General features: G+C 53.8%; 1 protein-coding gene across 3 annotated transcripts in view; it reads left to right on the forward strand.

The window, feature by feature from the left end:
• KIAA0930 (KIAA0930 ortholog) overlaps positions 1 to 10,451 on the forward strand; it is a 47,131-nt gene that overhangs the window by 22,815 nt on the left and 13,865 nt on the right. Inside the window, exons 1-2 of one of the 3 annotated variants that reach the window (XM_017850785.1) lie at positions 6,155 to 6,501; positions 6,659 to 6,810. In XM_017850785.1, coding sequence (XP_017706274.1) covers positions 6,498 to 6,501; positions 6,659 to 6,810 — 156 coding nt within the window. In that variant the 5' untranslated portion in view covers positions 6,155 to 6,497. Of the gene's footprint in view, positions 1 to 6,154; positions 6,811 to 10,451 lie in introns of those variants that run through there. The other 2 variants (XM_017850784.1, XM_017850783.1) reach the window with 2 other exon arrangements.

Below are 10,451 nucleotides of genomic sequence, written 5' to 3' on the forward strand. Positions count from 1 at the left end.
CACCCGTCTCGGCCTCCCAAAGTGCTGGGATTACAGGCTTGAGCCACCGCGCCCGGCCGGGTGGAAGGGTTTTATAAACTGTTAGGGTGGGCTGAGTGTGGTGGCTCACGCCTGTAATCCCAGCACTTTGGGAGGCTGAGGCAGGTGGATCACCTGAGGTCAGGAGTTTGAGACCAGCCTGGCCAACATGGTGAAACCCTCTCTCTACTAAAAGAAACAAAAAAATATATAAAATAAAAATAAAAAAAATTAGCTGGGTGTGATGGCGCCTGCCTGTAACCCACCTACTCAGGAGGCGGAGGTGGGAGAATCACCTGAACCTGGGAGGCCGGGGTTGCAGTGAGCCGAGATCGTGCCATTGCACTCCAGCCTGAGCGACAAGAGTGAGACTCCGTCTCAAAAATAAATGAATGAATAAATAAGTAAACAAACTGTAGGGTGCAGGGCACATGTGAGCTGTCATCACATTCCTCGCTCCTGAAACCAGCACTGTTGAGCCGTTGGTGCTGGCATGTCATCCATCCAGTGTCATGCAGAACTAGGAGGAGAACTAGTGGCAACTCAGAGGTGGCGGACACTGCACTGGGGTGTGGACGGCCCAGGCTTAATGCTCACTTCCCACGCGCCCTCTCCCCTGCTCGTCCCTGGAGTCACTCGCCTGGAAAGGGCTCTACCAGTTCTGGAGTTGGAAGAAAGTGACTGACTTACAGAAGCAGGTCACTCGCTTGAGGCAGGGGAGGCAGCCGGATTGCCAGAACTCCTAGCAAATATCAGTTTTCCCAGTCCAGGCCATTGCCATTATTCACGGATTCATCTACTCACTGAAATTTATTTGTGACCCCAGAATCAGTACTCATGGTCCTTTCAGGTTAATGACTTGACATTCATGGAGTGTCGAAAAATTCCTTACCTGACACATGTTTCCAGCTGAGGTCAGACAAGGCGATGCTGCATCTTCGTATGTCAGTCCTCACACTGTAAAGTAGTGTCCTTTTTGCGTCTAATTAGTGCCATGTCTTTTGCATTTGTTGTGCTTTTTGTCAGTGATTTAACATGGCCCTGGGCTGAGGTGCTGTCTAATCCCAGGCACGAGATGGCTGTGATGTACTTTTTGGAGAAAATACACGTGTTAGAGAAGCTTCGTTCAACATTGATTGTTGCTGGCCATGAGTTCAATGTTAGTGAATGAACTATGTATTAATATGGTGTCTTTTTTTTTTTTTTTTTTTTTTAAAGGGAGTCTCACTCTGTCTCCCGGGCTAGAGTGCAGTGGCGTGATTTTACCTCACTGCAACTTCCGCCTCCCGGGTTCAAGCGATTCTCCTGCCTTAGCCTCCCAAATAGCCAGAATTACGGCGCCCGCCACCACGCCTGGCTAATTTTTGTATTTTTAGTAGAGATGGGGTTTTGCGATTTTGGCCAGGCTGGTCTTTTACCTCCTGACCTCAAGTAATCTGCCCGCCTTAGCCTTCCAAAGTGCTGGGATTACAGGCATGAGCCACCGCATCTGGCCTCAAATAAGGTGTCTTGAAAGAGAAACATACATAAAGCAAGGTTATGAATTGATCAGTTGCTGAAAATGTGATCAGAGGACCTTGTATTTCCCCTAGGAGCCAGTGGGCTGGTATTGACTAATTCAGTGTTCACGGCTGCCTCAGATGAGGAGAATGGACAGCAATCTGGCTCCATAGGACCCCGGGAGGGAAGGCAGGCCCGCGGGCACAGAGCTGTCCGAGGTGCTACCACAGTGAGCCTGGCTCAGCTATTCGGGGACCACATCTGCTTCCATAAGTCTCCACTGTGCTTGAGGGTGGGGAAGGCCTGCAGCCCTGACTGGCAAGACAGTAGGGAGAAGGGGCAGACCGAAGTCTGGAGATGAGGAGGCTCTGTGCTGGTCTAGCAGCTCCCAGGGCTCGTGACCCAGGGGATTTCTTGCTCGGCAGGCCCTGGGAAAGGGTGAAGGGTGAAGGGAGAAGGGGTTTGCTTGTGGGAGAAAGAGTCAGCAGTGACTTCACAGGCCAGCTGTACCTTGTGTGCTTATTCACAGCCAGTTACTGCACCGCATGGCCAAAGGACACTGGAAGGTTTGGGATCCACTGACGTCATCCAGGCAGGTCACACTGCTGTGCTTGGTGTCAGTGTTTCTGGCATGCAGGGCAGCAGAGCAGAGGGTCTCCAGCAGCCCACGTTGCAGCAGCTGGAGCTGTGCAGCCAGCAGAGCACGTTCACTTCCAGCCAAGTCCTTACCTTGGATTCTGGGCGGGTGGCAGGTCAGAGACCCATCTGACAGGTGGAATCACTGAGGGTCAGAGAGGTTGGTTGAATGAATTGGCCACCTGGGTAGGGAGGGAGTAGCATCAGGACCTGAGCTCACATGTGTTTGACTGCAACTCCTAACATTGTACTGTGCCTCCGGGAATCAGAGAGATCCCTCCAGTCCCGACCTTTCCTGGCTCTTGGATGTGGAGTGTGTCTGTGTTTGCCTCCCTTCCTCCCTCTGAAGAGAGGGAATCTCTTCTCTCTCCACTCTCCCCGCTCCCTTTCTTAATGAGTCCTATGCTATTAAAAGTTGCACATTCATGGGAAAAAGTAATATAATCTTATGACTGAAAATATTAAGTCAAAACAAAAAAAAAAGGAAAACATCACTCTGTTCAACTCGTCCACTCCTACCATTCTGGTCTGTTTACCTGTAGTGTTTCCATGTGATTTACGGAGTTGTCATCAGTGTGTCTACAACTTGGGGTTCTGCTTTTCCGCTAAACATCGTGTTACACACATTCCCGTGCATCCGCATGTCATTTTTTTTTTTTTTGAGACAGAGTCTCGCTCTGCCCCCAGGCTGGAGTGCAGTGGCTGGATCTCAGCTCACTGCAAGCTCCGCCTCCCGGGTTCACGCCATTCTCCTGCCTCAGCCTCCCGAGTAGCTGGGACTACAGGCGCCCGCCACCTCGCCCAGCTAATTTTTTTGTATTTTAGTAGCGACGGGGTTTCACCGGGTTAGCCAGGATGGTCTCGATCTCCTGACCTCGTGATCCGCCCGTCTCGGCCTCCCACAGTGCTGGGATTACAGGCGTGAGCCACCGCGCCCAGCCTGCATGTCATCTTTATAGCCATCCTTTAAAAAGATGGGTGACGATTTGGTCGAATACATACGGCTTGCTTTACCTCGGGGAAATGTCAGAAATTGCAGAATGTTGTGTCCTTTCCTTTCGTCGTCTTCATCGTGGTCACTGCTGTTACTTTCTCTCATAAGTACCACCATGAAGCGTTTTTGTGCCAAAGGCCTTTACTTGTGCACTCCGCCATAAGGTAGATGCATAGGAATGAGAAAGTGCTCATTAGCTTCTCACGTTTTGTTCTCTAGCACATCGGAGAGTTCCAGTTCAGTGCACCCTTGCCAGCATCAGCTACAACGTAACAATTTTATTGGCGTATAATCTATGTAAAATAAACTGCATATATGTAGACTGAACAGTTTGATAAGTTTTTACGTTTTTTAAATTAATTAATTTTTTGAGACAGGGTCTCGCTCTGTCACCCAGGCTGGAGTGCAGTGGCGCCATCTCGACTCACTGCAGCCTCCACCTCCCGGGTTCAAGTGATTCTCGTGCCTCAGCCTCCTGAGTATCTGGGACTACAGGTGAGCACCACCACACCTGCCTAAGTTTTGTATTTTTAGTAGAGATGGGGGTTCACCATGTTGCTCAGGCTGGTCTTGAACTCCTGACCTCAAGTGATCCGCCCGCCACGGCCTCCCAAAGTGCTGAGATCACAGGTGTGAGCCACTGTGCTTGGCCTAAATTTTATTTTTTAATACGCTTTAAGAGACAGAGCCTCATTCTGTCCCTCAGGCAGAAGTGCAGTGGTTTGATCATAGCTTACTGCAGCCTCGAACTCCTGGGATCAAGTGATCCTCCCACCTCAGCCTCTGTAGTAGCTGGGACCACAGCCATCTGCCATCATGCCCAGCTAATTTTTATTTTTTTGTAGAGACAGGGTCTCACTACATTGCCCAGGCTGACCTTGAACTCCTGGCCTAAAGCAATCCTTCCGCCTTGGCCTCTCAAAGTGCTGGAATTACAGGTGTGAGCTACCTCACCTGGCCAAGTTTGATGAGTTTTGATGGCCATACACACCTGTGAAACCAACGCCACAATCAAGACACAGAACCTTTCAGGGCAGCCACCCATCTGCTTTAAGTCACTCCAATTCTGCCTTTTCTGAAACATCACGTGAATGGGATCACACAGTAAATAGCTTTTTGCGCCTGATTTCTTTTGCTCTGCAGGACAAGTTTGAGGTTTATCCACGGTGTGGTGTGGATCACTAGTTTGTTTTTATTGTGACCTGTGTGCATTCTCCTGGTTTCCAGTTTGGGGCCGTTATGAACAAAGATGCCGTGAACATTTGTGTACCAGTCTCTGTGGACATGTGCTTCATTTCTCTTGGGCAGGTACCTAGGAGTGGCTAGTGACTGGTTTTGTAAGTATATGTTTAACTCTGTGAGAATCTGGCAGTTTTCCTAAGGGCTGTTTTTTTTTTGGTTTGATTTTTTGTTGTTGTTGTTTGTTTGTTTTTTGAGACAGAGTCTCGCTTTGTTGCCTAGGCTGGAGTGCAGTGGTGCAAACTCGGTTCACTGCAACCTCTGCCTCCCAGGTTCAAGCGATTCTCCTGCCTCAGCCTCTAGAGTAGCTGGGACTATAGGTGTCCATCACCACACCTGGCTTATTTATTGGTTTGTTTGTTTATTTTTTCTGAGATGGAGTCTTGCTCTGTCACCCAAGCTGGAGTGCAACGGTGCGATCTTGGTTCACTGTAACCTCTGCCTCCCGGGTTCAAGTGATCCTCCCGCCTCAGCCTCTTGAGTAGCTGGGATTACAGGCACCCGCCATCATGCCCGGCTGATTTTTGTATTTTAGTAAAACAGGGTTTCACCATGTTGGCCAGGCTGGTCTTGAACTCCTGACCTCAGGTGATCCGCCCCCCCTCCCCCTGCCAGCCTCCCAAAGTACTGGAATGACAGGCGTGAGCCACCACACCTAGCCAAGGGCTGGTTTTTAAAGACTAAATTTATTCTCTTATTCTGTTGGGCTCTAAGAGGGAAGCAAAAGTAAAACAATGTTAAGAGGAGGTAACAAAGAATTGAATTTTATCCAGGAATAATCATAGCGCTTTGCTTAATTTTGCAGGGGTCTGTAGTAGGGTGACTTGGGCATTGCCTGTTGCAAAAACGCGGCAGGAATTTCGAAGCGACTCTGCAGACGGCATGCATGTGTGGTTCCCCCAGGTCCTGTGAGCCTGGGAGGTCTTGCCAGTGCTGTGGGCTCTCCTGACCCTCACCCCTGGAGGCTGACAAGGCTTGATGACCCAGACCCTCACCAATGAAGCCTCCTTCTCTTTTCCTCCTTCTCACTGCCCTAGAGCCCAGGAGCCAGGCAGGGCATGGGAATGGGTGGGTAACACACTGTTGGGCTGTGGGCCGGGGGCCGGGGCTGCTTCGAGTCCTGGTTCTTTGGTTAGTGGTGTGGCTGACGTCAGCCAAGGCTGGGGTGTTCTGCATTTGACTCGGCTGATGGCCGAGTCCTGGTCGGCCCACTGGTCTGCCTGTGAGGGCGAGAGAGGGTCCCAGCACCACTGGCCCTCAGGTTCCCCATCTCCAAGTGTCAGGATTAGTTCCTTCCAGCTGGTACTAGTGCGATCTAGCACCAGCACTAGATCGCACCGGTCAGTGAGGAAGACGCACAACAAAAGCAGCCCTGGTTTAATCTACTGAGTTGATAAGAGGGAGCTTGGCAGCATATTTCGAAGTGCTGAATCCGTCTAGAGAGGGGACAAACCCACCTGTGTTGATCCTACTGTGTGCCCGTGGTCTCGGTGTGTCTGCAGGTGCCCCGAGGAACCTGTGGCTCAGAGCCCCCGCCCATTGTCCCAGCACCAGCGGCCGCGCTGGAACGGAAACCCAGATCTTCCCTACCAAAGCCGGTGGGCTTTTTCTCTTTTGCAAGAAAATATTACAAATATATATCATAAAGAAATACCATTTGTAATACAAGGAGACGTCCCCGTGAGGATCAGATGAGCACCAAGCTGGTGAGCTTTCAAGGCCAGCAGTGCAGACGCAGGGCAGGGGTGGGGCGGGTGCTGTCTCCCCGCGGTTCCCGCCTGCAGCCTTGGAGGGCGGCTGTCCCTTTAAGTCGGGTTCCCGTTGGGATTGCCGCAGCCATCGGGGAGTGGGTGGGGGTGAGAGATGTTGGTGAGAGCCCTGCCTCTCCAAAGGCCCCCCCAGCCAAGTCTTCCCAGCTTCCAGCCCAGACAGCAGCCAGCCAGTGGCGTTGCTGGCTCCTCGGGATTTTCCTTTTCCACCGAAGCTGCTGATTCATCCCCAGGCTGGAGTCGGGCTCAGCTGTGGGGCTGGGAGCACGGGCTCTCAGGCTGCTGCTGGGTGGAGGAACTGGGCCTCCCGGGAGGTGTCCTCCAGCCTCTCTGGATGCTCCATGGGTGGGGGTCGGGAGTGGTGAGGGAGGGGCAGCGCATCTCAGAGCCCTGGCAAATTTCTGGCCAGAAATGTGGGGGTATGGGCACGGCTTGGCCAAGGCCATGCTGCAAGGGCCAGGGTGGCCGTCCTTCCTCACTTCTGTCTGGCCTCCCTCTGCAGGGTGCTTCAAGGATGACCGCATTGTCTTCTGGACTTGGATGTTCTCCACCTACTTCATGGAGAAATGGGCTCCCCGGCAGGACGACATGCTTTTCTATGTGCGCCGGAAGCTGGCGTACTCTGGCAGCGAAAGCGGTGCAGACGGGAGGAAGGTGAGTGACCCCTGGCCCCTGCCCCTGCGTCCGTGCCCCAAACATCCCTGTGGTGTCTGCTCTCAGCGTGCATGTGGGCTTTCCTCAGTGCTCATGCATATCAAAGAGGGTGAGTGATACTTATTGAGCACCTACTGTATTCTAGGAACTGTGTAGACAGTCTCATGTGCAAATCTGGATGTGCTGGGTGTCTGTACACATTGTCAGTCATCTTCACGGTGACCCTGAAGGGCAGTGATTGCTGTCACCATCGCAGCTTTGAGGAAACAGGTTCAGAGACAGCTGACTCGGCTGGCCTCTTATAATTAGTCAGTAGATGGTAGAGCAAAGGTCGGACTCCAGAGCCCAGAGCCCTCCCTCGGCCATGGCAGGGTGACGTGGTTCAGTGGTGGTGATGATGACGGTGCCTTCCACTTATTGAGCCCTCGCCATCATCTGGACACAGTGCTGAGCTCTCTTCTCCTTCTCAGCCTCCTTGTGAAGTCCCAACAGCTCGACAGGGTGGGTGTTCTTATCCCTTTTACAGACGAGGAAACGGAGGGCTCGGAGACAAAGTGATTCGCCTAACATATTTCATCCACTAAATCTAAGTGTGGGAGGAGCTAATAAAATACATTTTGCATGCTTCCTTCTCTGTTTTTCACAGGCTTTTGCAGTTTGTAAAATGTTTAAGCAACCCCATATGCCAGACATGGAAATGCTTTTGTTTTCCTTTAAAAACAAATGAGAGGGCCGTGGAGCCAGGTCTGGAACTTGCAGCCTGCCTGGCTCTGTGACTCTGGGGCCATGGTTTGCGGGCAGAGGCTAATGCAGGGATTACTTGGAGCCTGGCCTTGCCTTGGGCCCATTTTCTGAGCCTGAACACGTGTGGGATGGATTTTCTACAAGTGGGCGGGCCTGGGTGCCTGCATGCTGGCCCTGAGCCCTGAGCTAGCCCCACTTTGGAGGGACCAGCAAGAGACCATGAGCAACTGGCCAGAGAGGTGGGGGAAGAGCCAGGAGAGGGGAGGGCAGCCCAGGAGGGGAGGTCTGGAGAAGTGGGGGCAACCAATGGGGCGCAGTGTCTGAAGGGCCCATTGGATTTGGTACCAGAGAGGGGTGGCGGCCTTAGCACAGCAGTTTCAGTGGTAGGTGGGCAGGGACTGGAGCCACTCAGGCAGGCAGGGGATGCTTTCTGGGAGGGAAGAAGAGGAGGCCTGACTGGTGATGGGATCCCCGAGTAAGAACCTTCTGGAGCTGGCTCAGGGCCCCTCAGAACCTGCTGCCACGCCCGCCCTGTCTGGGTGTGCAGTGGAGAGACCAGCTTTCAAGGCCAGTCTTGCTTCCCCCTGGTTTACCATATGACATTGCCAGGTCATCTCTGCTCTGGGGTAAAGGGGAATCAGGGCAGGTGCCCTGAAAGGTGAGGGCCCTCCCATTGTGGACACCTGGGAGGCTGGGATGTTTGGGGTTGGTGTGACCACATGAGTGACCTTGGCAGGGAGGTGGCTGGTGCCTCGGGATCCTCACTGCCCGTGATCCTCATGGCGGGCACAGACTCCTCTAACCTCAGCACAGCTCGGGGGGGAGGCACTCCTCTCACCCATGGGAGCTGGAACTCAGAGGCTCAGGCTCTCTGTCGTCCCAGGGCTGTGAACCCTGCCCCTGTCTCTGTCCACTCCGGCCTCTCAGCTTCTGCTGGAGTTCAGGTTGCAGAGAACCTTTCCCCCACCCCCAAATGTTGGTCTTTTCCCCAAGGCAGAGTCTGTTGCAAGCAGGGGCTCTAATGAGGACTTGGCACATTTGAGATACTCAGCTGTAGTCTGAATTTTGATTTCAGAGAGGTCACGACTCTGGTCAAGAGGGCAGACAGGGAGGTGGGAGGATGGGTTGTGTGCACCCCGGATAGGCCGGGGTAGGGGGAGGAGAAAGGAACATGAGATGAGGGGTCCATCTTGGGTGGAGGAGAAGTTAAAGGTGAGAGCCCTTCACTGAGAAAGCACAGCCCTGGATCCAGGCCTGAGGAATTTGGAGCAGAGGGGATGGGGCCACATGCAAGCTCTGCTGAAAATTTGGGGGTGTCGAGGTCAGGGAAGCCTGAGTCCCACGGGAGCAGGTGGCAGTCCAGCTATTCACATGCTAGAATGTTCCATTGTAACACCCACTGTGAACCGTGTGCAGATGCCCCCCCACACTCAGTGCTGGGAGCACAGAAATGACTCATATCTGGCCTCAGTCTGTTGGGACAGGCAGAGAGTATAGCCAGTGGTATGGAGCTATCAGTGCTGTGAAGGTGGGAAGAGGAGCGGGGTGGTCGGGAGAGTGCAGAAGGTGACATCTGGCAGGCGGGTTGTAAGAGCGGGCAGCAGTGGGCTGAGGATACGCCCCATGGAGGGACCAGCGAGTGCAGAGTGGGAGGGTGTGTGACGGGTGCCACATGGGACCTGCCAGAGTGGGCCGATGGAGATTGCAGAGCCTGGTGGGGGGTGGAGTCCTAGGGCTGCCCTAACTTGGCATTTTTCCCAGCTTGCCGGGCTGCAGTGCTGAGGGTGGCCTGCAGGGGGCTGGCTGGAGGCGCTGATGGGGAGACGGGGAGACCCTCCTGTCAAAAGCCCTGAGCCCTGGGTGGAGGTGGGGGCCCCACAGAGGCGCCTGCGCACTGCAAGTCCTCTGCGGCAGCCTGGCTGCTTCCCGCCCCCTCCCCATGCCCGTCCTGCTGGTACCCGGTCGCCATAGCAACCAGCTGGGCCTCCTGCACCTAGCAGGGGAGGGTGGATTGGCAGGAGCTGCAGTATCGGGGACAGAATGCCGGGAACCCCACAGTGCTCCAGGGCACGAGGGACACCCCCAGTCCAGCCTTTCCTAGGGAGGGATGTCCTGGATTTCCTGCCCTCTGTTTGCTCCAGCCCTGAACAAAACGTTCCATGTTCCTGGGCAGCCCATTGTGCCTTTGGCAGGAGAGAGACCTAACTGTGTGCTGCTGGCTCTGCGCTGGTGGCCCGAGCCCTTTGTCGTGGTCCCGGGACACCTCAGGACCCTAAGGTGCAGATCATCTTCACACCCACTCAGAAAACCAAAGCTCAGAGACAGGGAGGAGGCTCCCCGGGGTCACACAGCTTGCCAGCAGCGAAGCCCTGACCCCAGACTCACCTTTTCCTTTTTGGTAGATTGTTTTCAATATTACATCTATACGGAAAAAAAAAAGATGTGTACACAGCTTGATTTTTTAGACTAAACACCTGGTTGCACCAGCCCCCAGATACAGAGTGTGACCAGAACACCAAGGCCCCTTCACCCCACCCCAGGGCTCACCCTCCTGTGGAGTCAGTGGGTTCTGTGTTCTCACAGCCCCTGTGTGTGGAGTCAGGCGGGTTCTGTCTGTTCTCACAGCTCACGTGTGTGGAGTCGGGCAGGTTCTGTCCTCACAGCTTGTGTGTGTGGAGTCAGCGGGTTCTGTCTGTCCTCACAGCTCGTGTGCAGATTTGGGCGGGTTCTGCTTGTTCTCACAGCTTCTGCGTGTGGAGCCGGTGGGTTCTGTCTCTTCTCACAGCCCCTGTATGTGGAGTCAGGCGGGTTCTGTCTCTTCTCACAGCTCATATGTGTGGAGTTGGTGGGTTCTGCCTGTTCTCACAGCCCCTGTGTGCGGAGTTGGTGGGTTCTGT

The sequence above is a fragment of the Rhinopithecus bieti genome, unplaced genomic scaffold, assembly GCF_001698545.2.
Source record: "Rhinopithecus bieti isolate Rb0 unplaced genomic scaffold, ASM169854v2 scaffold_32081, whole genome shotgun sequence".
Taxonomy (NCBI): domain Eukaryota; kingdom Metazoa; phylum Chordata; class Mammalia; order Primates; family Cercopithecidae; genus Rhinopithecus; species Rhinopithecus bieti.